Source organism: Daphnia magna, linkage group LG1 (assembly GCF_020631705.1).
Source record: "Daphnia magna isolate NIES linkage group LG1, ASM2063170v1.1, whole genome shotgun sequence".
Lineage (NCBI taxonomy): Eukaryota > Metazoa > Arthropoda > Branchiopoda > Diplostraca > Daphniidae > Daphnia > Daphnia magna.
In genome coordinates, this window is record NC_059182.1 from 32,262 (window position 1) to 52,618 (window position 20,357).

General features: G+C 39.2%; 2 protein-coding genes, 2 long non-coding RNA genes and 1 pseudogene across 23 annotated transcripts; 2 read left to right on the top strand and 3 right to left on the bottom strand.

Annotated features, from left to right (window-relative positions):
* Positions 1–248: 248 nt before the first annotated feature.
* LOC116934786 lies at positions 249–4,244 on the bottom strand. 12 transcript variants are annotated; one of them, XR_006647744.1, is made up of 14 exons: positions 4,102–4,244; positions 3,887–4,023; positions 3,608–3,817; positions 2,682–2,796; positions 2,519–2,600; positions 2,318–2,443; positions 1,826–2,068; positions 1,457–1,761; positions 1,238–1,390; positions 1,117–1,182; positions 907–979; positions 603–709; positions 384–538; positions 249–300 (listed from the first exon to the last, which is right to left on the bottom strand). It is a non-coding gene; the product is annotated as an uncharacterized LOC116934786 (long non-coding RNA). The 12 variants fall into 12 exon arrangements; XR_006647737.1 differs by having other exon boundaries at positions 2,318–2,436; positions 3,887–4,035; positions 4,102–4,243; XR_006647740.1 differs by having other exon boundaries at positions 1,826–2,131; positions 2,318–2,436; positions 3,887–4,035; positions 4,102–4,243.
* Positions 2,983–4,992, top strand: LOC116929222. Of its 3 annotated transcripts, none has more exons than XR_006647770.1 (4): positions 2,983–3,300; positions 3,365–4,362; positions 4,463–4,488; positions 4,610–4,992. It is a non-coding gene; the product is annotated as an uncharacterized LOC116929222 (long non-coding RNA). The 3 variants fall into 3 exon arrangements; XR_006647781.1 differs by having other exon boundaries at positions 4,613–4,992; XR_006647792.1 differs by lacking the exon at positions 4,463–4,488.
* Positions 4,993–5,437: 445 nt separating this feature from the next.
* On the bottom strand, positions 5,438–8,060 carry LOC116917074. Of its 7 annotated transcripts, none has more exons than XM_045174772.1 (9): positions 7,922–8,060; positions 7,568–7,661; positions 7,434–7,510; positions 7,166–7,367; positions 6,752–7,084; positions 6,519–6,685; positions 6,193–6,447; positions 5,968–6,139; positions 5,438–5,906 (listed from the first exon to the last, which is right to left on the bottom strand). In XM_045174772.1, exons 3-9 carry the CDS (start codon positions 7,446–7,448, stop codon positions 5,857–5,859), a joined length of 1,194 nt encoding a protein of 397 aa, XP_045030707.1. In that variant the 5' UTR covers positions 7,449–7,510; positions 7,568–7,661; positions 7,922–8,060; the 3' UTR covers positions 5,438–5,856. The 7 variants fall into 7 exon arrangements, with proteins under 7 accessions (XP_045030707.1, XP_045030693.1, XP_045030702.1 ...); XM_045174758.1 differs by having other exon boundaries at positions 7,434–7,513; XM_045174767.1 differs by having other exon boundaries at positions 7,568–7,664.
* Positions 8,061–9,810: 1,750 nt separating this feature from the next.
* Positions 9,811–13,831, bottom strand: LOC123470923 (annotated as a pseudogene).
* A 1,854-nt stretch (positions 13,832–15,685) lies between these two features.
* On the top strand, positions 15,686–19,713 carry LOC123473656. The gene is made up of 9 exons (XM_045174740.1): positions 15,686–15,847; positions 15,994–16,065; positions 16,217–16,487; positions 16,554–17,056; positions 17,130–17,254; positions 17,312–18,012; positions 18,076–18,569; positions 18,636–18,760; positions 18,823–19,713. The coding sequence occupies exons 3-9, from the start codon at positions 16,234–16,236 to the stop codon at positions 19,414–19,416; spliced, it is 2,796 nt and encodes a 931-aa protein (XP_045030675.1). The 5' UTR covers positions 15,686–15,847; positions 15,994–16,065; positions 16,217–16,233; the 3' UTR covers positions 19,417–19,713.
* The last annotated feature ends 644 nt before the right edge of the window (positions 19,714–20,357 follow it).

The following is a 20,357-nucleotide window of genomic DNA, read 5'->3' on the forward strand; positions in this document are numbered from 1 at the left end:
GCCCTCCATAAGCATTTCATCGAACCATGAGGACCCCCACGTCCCCTTTCCGGCCAGAGCCCTCCAAACCTCGATATATGTTGTTTTTATATATACCGTACAGTAGGGGCATGACCCCCTACGGGCTTATTATGAGTCAAGGGGAAACGGGGCCACAGAAAAGAAGGGAGCCCAAATATGCACTTCAATTTTTTAAATATGAAATACCGTTATAAACGGTACTGTGAATAAAGTATGGAAATTCCATGTAGTGCATCCAATCATTAAACTTTATTCGGTATCTCGCCCCAACCAAGGAACCTTTGCAGATCCAAGTTTATCATTAATCTATATTAAGAAAATAAATTATCGTTAGGCATAAAATTCTTGCTCGTGTAACTTACGCGATTCATAAATTCATTATTTAGCATATTCTTCTGGCAGAGCCTTCGGAAAGGACATACAGACTGCAAATGAAAACGTACTTGACGGATAAATTAATCCCATTAGAGCTTTGCATCTTTGATAGATATTTTCCTAGAATGATCTAAATCCTTTCCTATTGAATAGAAAAGTGTTACATAGATAATACATAGTTATAAAACAGCCTCTTTTTTACTTACGAGTCAATTTTAAGAAGATGAATTTGGTTTTGAAATGTTAATGAATAGGAATCCAAACAGTCAACGTAACATGGGTAACACCTGCAACACCAACATTGAAGCTCATTCTAAAACAAAAAACAGATAGCCAAATATCAAACTGAGAATGAATAAGGATAACATTGGCTGTGTTGTGCATGTGAAAGTTGTATCTTTAAAGTTAAATGTTAAGACAAGCTCTTTCATTAGTGATCTTTCATCACATGCACATGCAATGTTTTTTTTTTTTTTTTTTTACTGTTACAGAAATAATATATATATTTACCATACTGAGAAAGCAACAACTTCCAAAATTGCTGCCTAATTCTGAGTCAATTTGAAGCAGTTAACAGATAAACCTTGACATTGGGAATTTAAAAAAAAAATTTTAAACTTTCTGTTTTCTTCTAAAAATGTTTACGCCGTTTGCTATCATTTCCACATGTTAGTCATGGTCATTGTCATTGCTGCAGCTGACATAGAAATCAAAACCTACACACTATCTATGCGGTTTCCTTGTATCGTCGATGTTGATGACAGCTCGGCTAGCAGTTGGCAAACCCTGAAGCAAGATGCAAATTGAAAGGCTGGTTTGGTTACAGAAATTGTAATGGTACCTGTATGAAGTCCCTAGGCAATTGTTCTTTGAGGTACTGCCTCACAGATACATTGACGATTTTGCAGATGGAGCACAGCTTTACAATTTGTATTGTTTCACTAATGACTTCGATGAAAGCAGGCTTTATTTTCAGTTTACATGTATACAGAGGCTGGAAATTGGAAAACAAAATCAATCAAAAATTAATTTAGAGTTTGCAAGTGTAACTTTTTTTTACCTCTACTAGATAGAATTTGCAGCCACCTCGAGTTTTAGCAAGCGGATTCGGTTAATGTCTAATTTAATCGACATTAAAAATAATCAGGCAGTTATACTTCATCGAAATATCCCGTCACATAAAAAGACAATTGAAAAATATTGATAACGAAAAATTGTTTAATTTAGTTCTCCGAAAATTGTTTTCGATCCTTCCTTTAACTTGTCGCGCATATTCCGGGTCGTCAACAATTAGAAGCTGGGTGGAGATAACAGGTGTACTAAAGGCCTTTAGGGCGTTAATGATTTCCTTAATCCAGAAAGTTCCTGGAAATAGATACATAAGCCTCAACATCTTTTGAAGAAAATTCCTTTTATACCTAGAAACTACCTGTGTGATGTTCATCGGTGCCACACAAGCAAAGTGAAAAGTCTTTAGCGTCATTTGAGTGCCCGGTTCGTCAAATGCCCTGCGCACAAAGGGCTCCGACAGTCGTGTCTATTTGTTTGACAATAAACCGTGGCTAAGCTTCCATCTTGTAACCCCGTACCTTTCGGATACGTTTGACTTCGTCCTCTCTCCCTTTGTTGACAAAGGGCTCCAACCAAACGAACCATAACTGTTGCTTGTTTCCTTTATGATTGTTAAAAAAATGATCGTTTGTTTAAATTTGTTTTGATCAGTACGGCCTACAGCCTACAAAATTCAACACTTTGTCAACAAACAGGTGAATACAGCTGTATAGTTGTATGCCAACTTCCACAGTTGTCATGCAACTAGGAAATCAATATCTGATTGATCACAATACCTGGCATGACAAGAAAAACTCTATAACATCAGAATTTTAAGAGATACCAATAGGAAAACACAATAAGCTATTACCTTTTAATACTTTTGACTAATCATTCTTCTTCATTGCAACTGGGAAGGCAAGTCAGCTGACCAATGGTGAAAAGAGAAATGCATTCACTGCCCTTGGTGTAACCATTGTCCAAAGGTATCTGTTTTCTTTCGGCAATATATGTTTTGCTCATGTAATATAGATGAGTGATTAAAATTAAAACACAAAATACAAGGATTTACCTGCCCAAGTTATTTTGTATGACGTTCTGGTGATAATATACTCAAAAATTCGGCACCAATGAAGTCTGAAAGCACTTCACATCTAAAAAAAATCAAATTAAATCACACTACATGCTTTGTGCATCAAAAGGCAATTTCAGAGGAAGGAAGTATTTGAACTTACATGAAGATTTTGCTTAGGTTGATATCACAGTAAATTAACTAAATTCCTGAATTCAGAAGTATATATTGGTATCATCTGCATTCTTGACAACATTCACCAACACATTTTTTTCTGTCTAGTAAATGTTAATAAAAACTGTAGGAAAAGTCTATTGCCCCTAAAAATTTTGAGGGGCAATAGGTGCGACCAAAACTATAATGTTTGAATCTGCTGGGCAACAACCATACTCAACCATTCAACTTATCCGTTTGTCAAGCAAAAATTAAAAATCGACTCCTACATAAAATAGATTGATGTTAATGGAAAAATCTATTGCACCGTGGAGTCCACGGCGCTCTAGTGTCACTTAGTGCTATTGCACCGTGGATCCACGGCACTCCATGTCAAAATATGCTATTGCGCCGTGGATACCAGGTAGCGCGGTCTGCCCTGCTATACCTTCTTCAGCTTTCTTGGTTTTCTTTCGTTACCTAGTTATTGGCCTGATTATATATTTCGTGAGTGTTAATGGCGTCCTTGTTTCTTTGATGAGTTGAAATTTTCCTGCTGTCATTGCTGACAATCATGATTTTATGTAAAGATGGAATTGGACACCGATACTTTATCACAAAACCAATAAGTTAGTTTACGTTTACGATCAGATTTCTTACATGTTGGATTAATAAATTTGTCCTTTTTTACAGTATCACTATCACATAAACGTACATTGACAGCTTCAAATGGCATAGTTAATACAAACAAGTATTGTGATCACACTCCACGGCGTAATAGCATGTTTTGCCCCAAGAGCGCCGTGGATCCACGGTGCAATAGCACCAAGTGACATTAGAGCGCCGTGGATCCACGGTGCAATAGCACTATATGACACTAGAGGGCCGTGGACTCCACGGTGCAATAGGCGCAACCGATGTTAATTAAGACTTTACATGGAGATGTATGTTGTGTCAATGCTTGGAAGTAAACTCATCCTGAATTTGTCAGTCTACAGACTAAAAAAATGGTTGACACTTTGATAAAAGTAAATCAAAATGGCAGAAGAATGTGAAATGAGGTTTCCCATGAAAAAGGTATCAAGTACTTTTAAGCAAGATCCCAATTCCATATTTGCCAGCAAATGGTAAGCAATTGTCTTCTTTCTGAAAACAATACTCTTTTATCAAGATTTCAAGTTGTAACTTTAAATCTAATGCTTTTATATTACTTACTAACACTTTCGATGCTGTAGGATTGTAGTTGTCTTTGTAACTTTTGTCTTTGTTCATTCAATTGAAGAGGCTGCAACAATCATGCATCAGGCATGGTATAATAGCATCTATTCTAGGCTATATCTTGCCAGAGTCATCTGACCTTGCATCTGGAATACAGAAGAAATAAAAGTGCTTAATATTGAGCGTTCAGCAAGTTAAGGATTTAACTGTACCTATTTTTCCATTCCGCTTATTCGCTCTCTGCAATGCCACAAAATCTCTCTGCTTTTAGATAAACATATTACCATGATACATCACAGTCAAAGCTGTAAATGTCAGGCGTCAGCCGCGTCACGCGTCAGGGACGACAGACAGGATTCCTCACCAGAGGGAGAATAGCGATGTTTTTCGATTCTCTTGAAAAAACTAAAAAAGACATGGCCTTTAAATTGATCTTATTTTTCAACGCGTTAATTGTTATGGGACATCTAAAAGTAAGCAATGATAAGGAAAAATATGAAAAACAAATCGATAAATGCGAAACTCTTCACTTAATATGTCAAATAATATCATGTTGCTTATTTTTCTTTGCAGTTACTTGATTTATTTTATAGACAAAGGTGAGTCAGTAACACTCCCAGTATTGCAGCTTATGAAGTTTTTATAAGAAATAAACAAATTCATTGAGTTGATCTTAAATGTTTACGCTACAAAATATCGTTTTCTCTTCTATTTTTCTAGTAGACTCTGAATGAACCTGTGCCACCATCTCCACATGAATGAGTTCATTTGCTGCACAACCAACCAACCAACCACACACAGCAAACACCACAATAATTTGCAACCTTTGGGACAAAATAACCCAGAAGTTCTAAACCCTTAATTGACCCGGCACTAGCCCATTTTTTAAATAACTACAATGTTTAGGAAAATTGTTCAAAGACACCAATTCGTTGGCGAACAAACCATGAACCTTACTGATACCTATGCACTATTCAATTTAAAATTGCTACCAAGTCCTCCAACATAGCGATCCGATGCTTTACCATTGAGCTACGAATGACACCTGTAACACTTCTACTTCTTCGACACATTAACATAACTGCACGAGTTAAATAGTCCCTCAGACGACAATGGAAGGATATAGGAACCCTACTAGCACACTTACATAAATAGAATGTAACATGGATGTACATTAATGGATGTGCGACATAGATTTCGTACGTTCTCTGGACATAACCTAACCATCCAATTTACCCCTCCGTTCGATGTGGGATGCGTACGTTGTATGTATGTACGAAGAAGAACAATGATTAAAGGAATAAATTGTCCATAAACGTACGTCAATGTACATCCGATTCAAATCGGATTCTATATGAATCGGATGTACATTGAATCAAACGGTACATACCCTTTGTAACCAGAGGGTATGTACCGTTTTACATACCAGGTATATACAGATTTGGATTGAAAAATAATGAGTTTATTTTTAGGATATTCGGATGTAAATTGAATGGACCCAGTACATTTAATGTGTATCGATAACGAACGAATAAAAACGCTTAAAAATTCTCGTAACCAACTTTATTAATTAAGGACAGACATACATGTTAATACACGTGAATGTAATAAAGTTACTAGGCAACTAGGGGTTTCTGCACGGCACGGCGCGCCAACTTGACATTCTTGATTCTTCAACATATCTTGATTTTGGATTTTGAATAATCCATGAGAAGTGATTCTTGATTGGTTGAAATTGAATTTGGATTTTCAATAATCCATGAGAAGTGATTCTTGATTGGTTGAAATTGAATTTGACTAAGTGGGGTAAGGCATGATGGTCCTTAACTCACAACTGAAACGACGATTTTCAATCCACACCATTGGGAAGTTGTGGATGATCAGCCGTGCCTGCTGGGCGCTTCTTCGCGCGAAGCTTAGTGCGAACTTTTTCAGGAGCGCGGACGAAAAACTTCCTGGTCTCATGTTCAAACACCGCATCCTTGAGATCTGCGTACGTAGCGTTCATTCTGATTCCCTCGGTAACGATAGAAATTACAATTAATATAATAAGCGAAAAAGTGAATAACAAGCCTTACTTAATACAGCATCCTTAATCGATGAAAGTTCGAGCCCATGTTTCTGGTGAGTGCCTCTTTTGACACCCTTCCAATTGCAGTCAGAGCGACACTCAATGGAAGTAATTTTGATCCACGCCCGACAAATCGCATCCGATTCCGACATCCCACCACACGACTTTACTAACTGATACTGCCAAAGTACATGTAAAAATTTGTTATGTAAAACTTGACGTAAACTATTACCACAATGGCAGCTTTAGATGGATCTTCATTTAGTATGTCTTCAAGCTTAATGAATTTTTCAACGTTTGCTAGCGGAAAAGATACTGGGAAATTTTCGATGTCAGCAAAAGTAGTTTCTTCAGTTGCCGTCTTCTCCACCTTCTTATCTATGGATAAAATTTTTCGATCCATCTCCTTCATTGTAGCATTGACTTGCTTCAGGGCACGAAGAATGTGAAAATCTTGTTGTGATACTACATAACGGTTAAACGTTCCCTGCAAGATGAACACAATTATTTGAAACTAGATCATGAGAGAATTAAACATCCTTTGGAATCGGAAACTACCATTGTCCCAGATGAACCACATGCTGGAGTGCCGGAGGACCCAGCAACGACATTCTCTGTACAAGTTGAGCCAGAAGCGCCTGAATTCATGCGTTGAACTTGTCCATGGATTTGCATAGAACGATCTTCAACTTCATTGCTAGACTGTGGAGAAGTGATTGGTGAACCTGAAATTTAAGAACAATATGTTAAAATATATCAAAGTTTGGCATTTTCCTAACATTTACACTTACTGATTAACTGACTGCAGATCTCTTGAGTTGGTGATACTGCATTCTCTTCGTTTGGTAGCGAACTATAATATCCTGGTGTACCTTCATCTGAAAGGGCCGTTGACTGGGCGACCGGCAATAAGAATGGGGCAGGAGGCAATCCATTTTTCATCAGTTGTGAAGCACCTTCTTCTTCGCTACACGACGATGAGTCAAGATGGTAGTCAATTGCAGGAGAAAATGGTCTCCTCATCCCGCGAACCCTCTTACCCCTTCCAAGATCTTCGGGCTCAGAAGCTAAATCTGTCTTTTGAGTGGCAGTAATTTCTTTGGCTTTAGCTTCGTTGTAGCTTCCTAAAAGGAGATTTGAATGAGACATTACAAAATATTCTAAAATAATTTTAATAGACCAAAAGTCTATCTGTATAGAATTACCAAAAGTCTTATTTCTCTTATCCGCATAGAATGAGGCCCACTCTCTCTTGGGTTGAGTCCTACTCTTGATTTCCTTTGTCTGATGAAAATGTGGCCAAACACAGCAGAATTTGTCGTCTACGTAGTAACACCAAATATCTGGCACCACACATACTTGTAATCCTTCAGGTGTGTGTAAGTCTACAATGTAGAACTCCCCTTTCTGAAAACAGAATGAATTGTTTTACATAAAGTAGCACAAACAATTTAAATGAAAACAAAATAATACATCTTCGAAGAACATGATGTCTTTTACACTTGGCTGATCTGGTGATTGGCCAAAAGGACTTTTGGGTTACGACAAACCTACTAAAACAAAAATTTAGAAAACATAACAAGAAATGAATCTGCACAAGGGTTTACCAAAATTGGAAAAGATGCTGTGTCGCTTAAAATATTTCCACACTGCCTGCTGTACTGATAGGCCAAAAGCACAAACTTTTTTGTTACGACAAACCTACTGAAACAAAAGTTTAGAAAGCATAACAAAAAATGAATCTGCACAAGGGTTTACCAGTAATGGAAAAGATGCTATATCGCTTAATTTACCACAATAACTTTATACAAGCTCAGAATAATTACCAAAAGTATGAAGTTTATAGTCAGTGCCACTAGCAATGTTAAAAATAGGCTACTTAAAATCAAGACAACGATATACAATTCTTCACAACAAAACTTACAGTTTCATTAGAGATGTAACTATTGAAAATTTATTACCTAATTATTAATTTAACAGATGAATGTGCTGTGAAAATAAGATCTTCACTCTTCAGTAGAAAAGAAAGATGGACAATGGCGACTATGACGCTTGGCTTTTTTTACAGTGAAGGCATTTATGGTTGCCAGGTTTATAAAATTAATTTGATTGAAAAACTGCAAAACCATTTATATTTGTTTACGACAATAAAAGAGTTTCAACACAAAAATAAAAGGTTATAAGATTATAATATTCAAAATGTTTTTCCACACATTTCTTTACAAAGAGTTAATTGTAAAATAAATCTAAATAAACCACACTTCCCGTCATGCAACGCCGTTGAGTAGACGCCATTGACAGATTCGATGACGTTATTCAACGCAACTAAGCATCTATAGTAAAGTTTTGACAAATAAAAAGTTATAATTAGAAATATTTGAATTAATTGCGTTAAAATGAGTGTTCCGATTGAACCAAAAAGGAAGCGGCGGCAGAAAGAGGTAGTGTCAAAAAGACAAACCAGAAATAGAATTGATATTAACCAGAATGAATATTAATGTAAATTGAAATTGTATTGAAATGTTGGTCTGCTTTGTATAAATACAAATCGTGATTTAAAACGCCTCTCTGTACTTCAATTTTGGAATGCATAAAAATAATATAGCTCACGCTATTTAAAAGCCTCGTAGAGTTGAATGTCGATTTGAAACCATCAATTAATTGATGGTTTGAACGTTAACTTACGCAATTTGATAATTTAAATAACAATTTAGCCAATGCATGTTTTAGAGTACCATTTTTTATATACTGGCGTCATCCAACTATGATGTAGTAAAATGAATCAGACTACATACAGATGTGTATGTGCACTTAACATTCGTTCTCTGTCCTAAACAGGACAGAAGAAGAGCTATTTTCATGTCCATATTTGTACGTAAAATGAATACTATATTCCATATCCAAACAGTATAACATGGATATACAAAATGGATTAATCGGGTCATGGATTCATAATCCAATTTCGTACATTACGAGCATGTACAATAGTGATCCAATCGCATTCACTGTTTTAACATCCGAGTTTGTATGTACCCATCATATCCATTATTGGATGAAAAAAATGTTAAAACTACATCCGCTATTGTACATTACGAGCATGTACAATAGTGATCCAATCGCATTCACTGTTTTAACATCCGAGTTTGTATGTACCCATCATATCCATTGTTGGATGAGAAAAAATTTTAAAACTACATCCGCTATTGTACATTACGAGCATGTACAATAGTGATCCAATCGCATTCACTGTTTTAACATCCGAGTTTGTATGTACCCATCATATCCATTGTTGGATGAGAAAAAATTTTAAAACTACATCCGCTATTTTACAGTCATCTAACGTAATAAGAATATACAAAGTAGAATGTACGTTATTTATTTTATTTCGTTCAATTTTGTACATTTATGTTATAAACCGTAGCCATCCCACACGGATGAGTATGGAAAACGGATGGAAGTACATTCATGTTATGTTATTTGGATCCTATGTGTTAGTAGGGAAGGCAATGCTAGAATGGTATGGCAACCGACGCCTAATTCAGTGGTTAGATTCACAGTTATGTTCCACAGGATCTTCCAAACATCATAGGAAGTATACCATTCAAGTGCACCAACAATGTTGAGAAACATACCAACAATGACAATAATACCAACTTTTGCCAAGTGAGTAAGTTGTGGGATGAACATGTTTTAAGAATGGGTAATATAAGAGACAAACATTTCTTTAAACAAATGGACTTTTTGTCGATTGCATTGCGCACTGCATTTTACTTTAGTTGATTTGAGTTGCAAGGTTTATTTATATCTAATCTAACAAAAATGTTTCCCTCCCAAGTGACCACGTTCTGTCTGAATGGCCACACAATGCTGGGTATGTATTGATATGATCGGTGGATTGGATTAAGAGTTGAGGCGTATGGTAGATGACAACAAGAATTCGCCCTCGCTCACACATACAGGGCTCACGAAAATGAGAAATAAAATGTTGCTTCAAAGAATCGGAAAAGAAGAAAAAAGAATAGGGGATGAATGACAACTATGGGGGAGAAAAACAGCATTTAAAATATTCGTTACAAAAGTTCTAATTTGCCTTGTAGAGTACGGAATTCGGCTATAAGGGCAGGTGATGTGGCGTGAGTCATGCAAAATAGATCCGTCAAATAGACACCAACGGCCTCGACACACTGTCCTATAAGAGCTCGACGATCGGCTGTCGGCACCAGGGCTGCCAAGCCTCCAGTAGAGGAATCAACAAGCCGATTTAACATGTCGGCCAGCACTTTGAGCAAGTGATTGGGTTTGCCTTCAGCTTGCCAAACGACATCCTTTGCGCCGTACAGGCGATTGTAAACGGCAAAAAGACGCTGGAACGATACTCCAGCTGTCAGTATGATGGAAACGGCCCAGCCTAGCAATTAAGCATAAAAACATTGATCGAAATGCATTCCAAAGAACATAAAAATAATTGAAATTTACCTGGTGGGCCATTCCAGCGAACTGAATATGTTTCCAGGGTCTTAACGAGGAACTCCAAAGGGAAAAATTGCTCTGACTGGGCATAAGTTCGACCTAGCGTTTTCATTTTGCTACCCAGGGTGGCCAGTTTTGTTTCAGTGTCGGCACTACTCAGTTTCTTGACTTCAGCATTGATAATATTTTGCCAAATGCTGGTCACCAGAGCCGAGTCGTAATGATTGGCGCAGTGCAAAATAGCCAGTTTGCATTCCCACAGACCCAATGGCTCAGCGAACTGCTCGTATAGTTGAGTCACGTCAAGCAAGTCGGAATGTAAACGGCTGATGGTGTCGGCATCTCGACTGGGCAACCGAGAGACGGCTTCCAGCACTTGAGACTGGACTTTAGCCACGTCCATTTTCTCCTCCATTTCATAGAGGAACTGGCCCTGAATGGCGTTACCGAAGGAGCTCGTCTCAGCCGCTCGCGCGCACACAATGGCCCGCGAAAGGTATTCTATTCTCATCGGAAGACTTATGGCCGTGCTGTGGGCATCAGCTAGACGGGAAAGAACTCGTGCAGCGGCGATAAACTGGCCACTTTTTTCGTAAAACTTCCATAACAGATCGTATTTTGCAACTAAATCTGTTTGCTGCTGTTGACCAACCTAGAAAGAAAAGAAAAAACGGATTCGAACTACTTATTTGGGCCCGATTTATACACATCAATAAATTCAATCATACCTGACCAACTGTTTGCCTCTTGAGGTAATTCTCCAAGTGGGGCGACTGAATTTCCAACAACTTGTCGTCCCACTTGTTGTCCGTCAACCAATCGAAAATGGCAACATGACATAGTTCATCATCCGATTGCAAGGCAAGAGAAAGAGTTTCATCTGCCAACCGCTGCGCTTCTAATGGGCTTACTCCCTCCTCGTATCCCTGTGGAGTCGTTTGTACCATCGGTCCGGGTGATTTGGGCACGCTGGGCGACTGAGGATGGCACGCAGCGGCCGTGTAGAGTTTCTGCAAAACAAGGCACATTTGCTGGTAGCAATCTTTACGAGCCAAAAGCGCCTCGACAGCGGCAGGATCTTCTTGTTGGCCGCTGTAGCATTGTTGGGCACGGTGCTGAGGGTCGAGCTTCTCAGCCACGACGCAGCAGAGCTCCACCACGCCTCCGAAGTACTGACAAGCGGACAACTGTTGGCAAACATGCGCCAAATTGATGCGAGCCGGAATCTGCTTGCACGTTTCCAGCGTTTGCTGCAGCAGACGCTCCTTGTCCATGCGGTTCATGCTGTTCGTTCGAGCCTTGAGAAGCTGCTCGTTGACTTTAGTACATAGAGCATCCTTAAAAAGGAATTAAAATTTAGTTAACAATTTTGCTTCAGTTTCATTGGCAAGTAAACAGTTACCTCATTGCGGTAGAGAGACGGGCAGACCTGTCTCAATTTTTCACTGATGGCGTCCGTACTGGCCGCATCATCCAAGTATCGATGAATCAGAGCGTTGATCAGCCCAATGCAGGTGTCAGAACCGGAAAGAATGAGGTCGCGGAACAACGTTGTCTTGAGTGACATCCGCATTTCAGCCGAGCAAATGGAGCTGGTGATCGCACAACACTTTCCAGAGAGCAAGTATTTCGACATTATGATCCAAAAATTGTTTCATGGCCATAGGGATTTTCTCTCCTGCATTTGAGCATCCTGCAATTTTTAATTTATATAAAAATAATAATTAAAATATTAATAATTAAACAAAAGGAATGATAACTGATCAGTTGGACATCTATGAAAAATGTCCAGTTTACCTGAAGGCGGCCCATCTCACTGGACTGGTAACTCTGCGGACCGTTTTGATGGATATTGACATGAACGAATCCCTTAAGAGCATTCAGTTGGCCCAGAACAGTTAAAAACTCTTCACTGTTGACGACACTGTCCAGCAACGGCTAATGGGGCTTCCTACATCTCTGGCCAGCGGCATAAGCCAAAGGGGCCTCAGTATGCGTCCGAGATAAAGGTAAAGTCCGTTATGTCGACCAGAGAATTGATAGTCGTTCAATTCTGCGCCACCACTGCTAGTCACCACGTTATTCGAATGGGGCGAGTGAGGTTGCACTTGGGGAGTCAAAATGGCATTTGGGTTGAATCCCCCGACTCCTCCAGAATCAGGTGAACTAAAAGTAAAATGCGACTGTTGGTGGTGGAAGCTGCTAGGTGTACTGTTCAGATGAGCGGGCGAGTTGACGACAAAAGGAGACGCGGGTGACGTAATGGGATGAGCCAGATGAGACGGATGAGACGGAGAGACTTTTACGTCGCCACCAAGTAGAAAGAAGGCGAGAGCAGCCCAGTCAGCCAGCTGGGAGTCATGAATGCTCGTCGAACATGCCAAAATCAGGGCAGTGGCACAGGCTTGTTCTTCTCGCAGAACCTGGAAAAAAGCACGAACGGCCGTGTTGTCCGGCCCTGAAGCGTCAAACAGTAATTGATGGAGAATATCCACAGGCCTAAGTTGGGAGACGACGTGGCAGCATTGCGTCTTCAGGAAAATGAACTTTCGAGGTCCCACAGCACGTTACGTTACAATAAGTGAAGGCTCAGGTGCTGGAGGGGCAAAGATTGACGGATCGATTTGTCTTTGGAGGGTAGGAGTAACTTCTGCCAATGACCATCTCTTTCCGTCCAACCCCAGCGTGTTTTGCGTCTCTGAAAATGTCTGGGCAGCTGGAAAATTTAAATTGGACAATGTCCTGGCTACATCGTTCCCTGATGCTGTGATGGCAGTTAAAAACGTGATTCCCACGCATTGGCCGCGTAACCAGGCGGTAGACGCACTTGGAACAGCTAAATCGTCACCAGGCGGCTAGAAGGCGTAGCTCCGTTGAATGTACGTCAGGACAAAGTGTTTAAGTACAGACGGACAACATAGGCATTAATTTGCGACCAAATGCAAGTTGGTCGATTCGCTCGACTCGATGGGCGCAATACCAACCAACGGTCGGAAACTGGAACGATCCGACGTTCTGTTGACGGAAAATTTCCTCAGTAATTTTGTTTCTATTGGCAGCATTTCATTCAATACCTGCAATATTGGCGACAGACTGGACGATGGTATTGATACCGATGGCTGTCACCCGAGTCATGGCTTGCCCGTCTGTATCTAAATCGTACATCTTAATGGTTCCCTTTTCCGGTCGTGAGACGAGCGAAAGGCCTGCGAACTTACAATCTAATTAGTATTGTAGGAGAACAATCTTTACTTTTAAGTAATACCTGATAAAAAGAATTCGTAAATGCAACCATGTCTCGCTTCCATCAAGATTCGACCGCCGGTCGTACCCTTGATGGTTATTACAATGTCGGTTTCATCTATTGGAATGGTGAACAATGGTTCGGGTAACAGGTGCATTTCTTAGTAGTTGGTATTAAAGCTGGATAAACTAGCTCCCTACGAGAACAATTTCCACAGCTTGGGGCAAGGCACAAGAGGTATTGGATGTGTGGCTTGACAGATGCCTGGTTTGCCCGACCAGCTATATGGTAATAATTGGTTCACTTAAACCATAGAAAAATTCACCACTAACTGCATGATTAGAGAAATAATTAGTGTCCAAACACATGTATATATATATATACCTCTTTCAATGCTCAACCAGATGTGTTAATTGAGATGGAAAAGCTTCATCACACATGATGAAAGATGGATAAGTGAAAGTTAAAGATGCATATGCATGGAAGTCCAATAGTTGCATTTACTAGCACACATTTAGCAGACACAAGCCGTGTTCCTCCCACTTTTTGTTCTCTGTTCTCATTGAAGGTCTTGCTGGTCTCGCTATCCCAGCCATACCTTAAAAGAAAATTCTTAGTCACAATTTAAGAAAAAATCCAGCATATACAGAAATAAATGTGCATCTTCTTCCACACCTTACCTGTATTACAGGAAGCCCGAATTGTGGTAAAATGCAGTTCATATCAATACCATATGTTCTACACAGGTTTTTGGTGTATAAACCTTTGATTCATTCTGGTTTTTGGATTGCATTAGAATTTTCCAACTCCATGCAGAACTGGTGCTAGTTCATTTAAAACCAATACGAAGACGTCATCGGAATTTTGTCAATGGGGCGTTTCGTCATTTACCAATGTTTAAAATAAAAATGATTGATTGATTGAAGTTTCGGGGCCAGACCTATCCTCAGATTAGAAAGATGTAAAAAATAGTTTGCTTTTTTGGTTGATGATTCCTTTCTAACGCCATCTTGCGACTAAGACGGGTAAAGTCAGAGTGAAGGATTTACTGCGTACTGAACGATAGTATCGCCGGTGATAGCAGGCCACCCAAATTACGGTAAGGAATGTGATTTCTTTGTTCTACACTGTATAGCAGTGTACATAAAAAAACAGCCAATGTAATATGGCTGGTTAATAATGCAGCAAAACCGTTCTAACCATCTACAAATTGTCGATTGTGTTTTCTTTTTCCCTCGACGGTAGACCTTTTGTACAATGCAGACGACGAGAAATCAAATCAAGAGCCCTCTTTGTTGCAACACATCTGTGAAGACGCAAAAAAACAAAACAAAACAGAACGGAAATAGCTTTGTATAAAGGAATGACAACACAAGCTAACGTTTCCTGCTTGGAGATATCGTAAAACCTAACCCACTTTCAACGTATATTTTAAAAAGGAAATGACTCACGCATTTTCTAGGAAAGTAGTAAACCGCATGTTAAACACGGTATAGAAGAAAAATACAATTGACATTTCACCATCGAAGTATACGGTCGTGAGAGAGAAAACTAACCAAAACATTTAAAGATAACTAGAGTCATTACTTGGTGACATGGATTTTTGTTTGTTTTTTACGTAAGGCATCAGACAAAATGCCAACGCGTGATGCCTTTTTATCGAATATTTGAACGTAGCGTTTGGTAACCGAGTGTTCCCGGTCGTCCTCTTTTCGGTGTCCCCGATTTCACGGCGAACGGGCCGAGCCTTTATGGCTTTTTCTCATGTGTCCTTATTTCTTTTTCTTTCTTGTTTCTCCTTCCAAAGTTTTCCCTTCTCTGATATTCGTACACAAAAAACAAATGAAAACACGAGCAAAGGAGAAGGAGAAAAAGAAGAGGGTCGAAGTCCATTTGAAATAATATACACTGTTGCCTCTGGCGCTAGAATGCAAAATGTTTAAAAATGGGAGGAGCTAGAGAAAAAAGAACTGAGAGACGAAGATACTCCGCTCCCCGAAAATAAATTCCAGTTGTGGCTCAGCTCTCAGACAGTCGAGTTGTTATCATCGCCTTCACCATTTTACACAGCGATTGGGAAGAAAAAAACATTTTAAAATAGTGAATTGTGGCCTCAATTGGCATTATTTTTTCGTTTTTCATCGAGGAACATTGAACGGAAAGTATAGCCAAAGTAAAGAATCTTCCTTCTTAAATAAAATAATTAGATAAGAAAATTGCACAATTATTCCTTATTTGGTCACTGTCGAATATGGTCGTGTTGTAACTCGTTCTATTTCTCGTGTTCTGCGTGCCCTCTAATTTGACTTTCTATAAAAGGAATTTGGTGAAACTCCAAGAAAAGCACTTAACCATAACCTCACGGCTATTTTCACGGATCAACAGAAGACGGTAATATGTTATCTGCATTGGACTTGGAATTTACTTTATGCTTTACAGATAACGCAGAGCGATTCGGGTTTGAAATCGGGCTTGCTCAGTGTCAAATAGTATTTTTTCCCATAGCAGTTAGCCAAATTCCTTATTTTGTTATCCTCTTTAGGTGCAACTAAACTGAAAATGGCCTCGCCTTTTTCCTCAAGTTTTGCTGAAAATATCAACGGCCTTCAGTTCGATCGCCAAGATCTTTTCGGGAAAGGTGGCTATGGCTCAGTGCTACGTGGCACATTTATTGGTCAAAGGGTATCAATAAAAAGAATCGACATGACCAAAGTCACAGATCAATCAATTCACTACGAGTTTGAAACTCTGCGGCAGTTAGACCATCCAAATGTCGTAAAACTTCTTAATTGTATAAATGACAACAACTTTAGGTAAGAAAATATTGTCTTGCTTTAAACAGCAATAATGATTTGTTTTTTCTCTTTACCATGTAAAAGGTACTATATAATGGAATCGTGTGTCGCATCGTTGGATCAGCTGTTTTTGAAGGAGGAAGACCCTCGAAAATATAGTGGGCCTTTGCCTCATCATATTGATAGTTTGCTTCAGTTAGCTTCAGGTCTCGAACATATCCATTCAAGGAATTTAGTTCATGGAGACATAAAACCAGAAAATGTTCTGATTTCGGCGGGACCTGCTGGCCAAGATGAGATAACTCTCAAATGGGCAGACTTTGGACTAACTAGATACGCCAATGAACGAGGAGCAGAGATAACAACTCAAGTGGGAGGAAGCAATGCGTGGTTAGCCCCCGAGTTGCTGTTGCTGAAATTGGGTGGCAACGTGCACGGAAACAAGTATCAAGAGACCGTCAAAAGCGACATCTTTGCAGAAGGACTCATTTTCGGTAGTCTGTTCTTGAATGGGGAACATCTTTACGGTTCCATGGAAAACGAAATTTCCGACAATATAACGAACGGAAATTCCATCAACATGCAAAGTAATTCCCTATATATATAGACTCTACAATAATAACGTCTTCTGTTACTAAAGAGTTTGTTGCTTTATACTAGAAATGAATCGCATATTAAGGGACTGCTACGAGAATGACGTATTGAAAAAAATGTTGGAAAACGACCCCAATAAAAGAATGACATCGGCAGAAGTTGTTAGTCAACTAAAATCCATCAAAGATAAGGTAAAATTGATTTTACGCAAATCGAGTAATCATCTAAACCAAATCTACACAATTTAGCTTGATGGAAAAGAAAAAGAGTTGCTTCAATTATGTTCTCGTGACTCTCGATTGGATCTGTCGATAAAAATCAAAAACTTGATTCCCTTCGGAATCAACGTGAATGTAAAGGACAAGGATGGAAGTAACGCGCTCCATCTTCTGTGTCGCTACTATTCACGTTATGAATTGATCGCAGCAATGAGACTCTTAATCCAAAGCGGAATCGACGTGAATGCAAGAGATTACAATGGGTTGAATGCCCTTCATTATGTGTGTCGATACAATGCAACTCCAAACTTAATCGACGCCATTCAGAATTTAACTAAACTGGGAATCGACCCAAAAGCGAAATCCAACGATGGATCAAATGCGCTCCATTTTTTGAGTCGATTCAATGCGAGCTCAAACTTAAACAATGCACTTCATACCTTGATCGAATCTGGAATCGACGTTCTGGAAAATGACAACTACGGATGGAATACGTTTTACTATTTGCATCTACAAAATCAGAAGGAAATGAAAATTTGGGTCGACTACAGAGCTCCATTAGGGAACGGTGGCTTTGGTCTGATGTTTAATGGCAAGTACGGAGGCCGTGAAATCGCAGTAAAAAGAGTTCCACTACATCTCGTCAACGAAAGAGAAGAAGAATCTATGCGACAGTTGGATCATCCAAACGTTGTCAAACTCCTTCACATTGACAGTAAAGACGACTTTAGGTGAAATGATTAAGTCTTATTTTCAAAAATTAAAACTACATCAGTTACTTTGGCACGTTACAGAATGTATGCATTGGAATTATGCGACGCCTCTTTAGACCATCTCTTCCTAGAGCCAAATGACCCTAAAAAATACCACGGACCGATGCCACGTTATATTGAAGTTTTTCTTCATTTAGCTTTAGGGCTCGAACATATCCATTCGAAGCCATTAATCCACGGAGATTTAAAACCGCGAAACGTGCTTATTTCGAAGACATCTAGCAGTGAGGTAACAATCAAATGGGCTGATTTTGGATTGTCCAAACACGTAGATGAACATGGATGTCACTCGTGGTCTGGAGAAAAAGGAACACAAATTTGGTACTCCCCCGAGGTGCTGAAGATAAGTTTAACACCAAAAGAGGCAAAAGAGGTTAAAGGAACAGTTGAGAGCGATGTATTCGCCCTAGGCCTTGTGTTCGGTTATCTTTTCTTGAAGGGACAACATGTCTACGGTTTCACTGAAAACGAAATTCGAGACAACGTAATTGAAAAGAAACCGATCAACATGAAAGGTAATTCCCAATATACTTCCGTAACATTTTCGATTGGTTGCTTAAGGGTTGATTGCTTTCTACTAGAAATTGACGGTGAATTACTCGAAATTTATGAGGATAACCTACTTAAAACAATGTTGGAAGACGAACCTAGCAAAAGGATGTCATCGACAGAAGTAGTTCAACAACTGAAATCCGTCAACGAAAAGGTATTAAAAATGTTATCCATGTCGAGCAGTCATAGAGATGAGTTTCACTTTATTCCATTCAGCTTGCAGGAAAAGAGGAACAATTGCGCCAGCTATGCGCTGGTACTAAACCTCAATCGGATTTAATAAGAGAAATCCAAAACTTGATTCGCTTCGGAATCGACGTGAATGCAACGGACCAATTTGGATGCAATGTGCTCCATATTTTGTGTCAGCACAATTCTAGCCCACAGTTAATCGATGCAATTAAAGTCTTGATCGAACTCGGCATCGACAAGGACGCAAAGAACAAAGATGGATGGAATGCGCTTCATCTTTTATGTTCTTACCATTCAAGCATACATTTGATCGATGCAATTAAAGTCTTGATCGAACTCGGCATCGACAAGGACGCAAAGAACAAAGATGGATGGAATGCGCTTCATCTTTTATGTTCTTACCATTCAAGCATACATTTGATCGATGCAATCAAAGTCTTGATCGAACTCGGCATCGACAAGGACGCAAAGACGAACAAGGGCTGGAATGCTCTTCATCTTCTGTGTTCTAACAATTCGAGCCCGCACTTAACCGATGCAATCAAAGTCTTAATCGAACTCGGCATCGACAAGGACGCAAAGACGGACAAGGGCTGTAATGTGCTTCCTCTTTTTTAATGTTTTTACAATTCAAGTCCACACTTGATAGATGTTTGCACTTATGTTTTGATCGAACTGCCATCTACAAGGACGCGAAACCAATGGTGGATCGAGGGCACTCGATTTGAGCCGGAGGAATGAGTGTCTTACTAACTACAACGTGGACGAATTCTTTAGAACCGTGTTAGCTGCATTTATAATTGCAAGAGATATAGTTGTTTTCATCCTCTCCTATCTACCATTTCCTTTTCTATTATTGCAATTATTATTGGAAATTTTTGGTTTCTTTACAAATAAAGGGAATTATCAAAGGTACGAATTAAACTGCTCGACTTGCTTGTGGAATTTGTTTTTTGTCGGTTTCTGGGCCAATTGCAAAAACGCAAAAAAGAAAAAAACAAAACGACAACGCGTCCAACAGCACATTACAGAGCAATAATAGCAACAACTCTCAGGAAAATAATCTCAATTCAACTTCAGGAAACAAAATATAATTCACAGGGAAGTATTTTCTGTTATGGATTAGCTAAAACAAAAAACGTTAAGGAGATTAATAGGGGTATTATGCACATGGGTATTAAAGGGTGACCCAGGTCTACATCAACACGAACCAAAACGGTATACGATATGCAAAAAAATCCTATGTTGACGCTGAATTCCTAAATAAAATGTACTGCATTTTATGTTAGGAACATCGCCACATAAATTGCTAAGGAAAAGAAATAAAATGAAAAGCCTTCTGTAAAGCTACCAACAATTGTCATGTTCTTTTAAAATTGTCTGCTCAAAGGAAAACTACGGAAACAGGACGTTCACCGAATAAAAATAATCCAAAAGGTTTGGCAAAACGGAGAGAAAACCTGAACAAATGATCTGTGCAATTGTTAACTAGAGTAATTACATCAAGAGCAGAGAACTCATTCTGAAACAGTTATTCGTAGCTTATTTCTATTACTGAA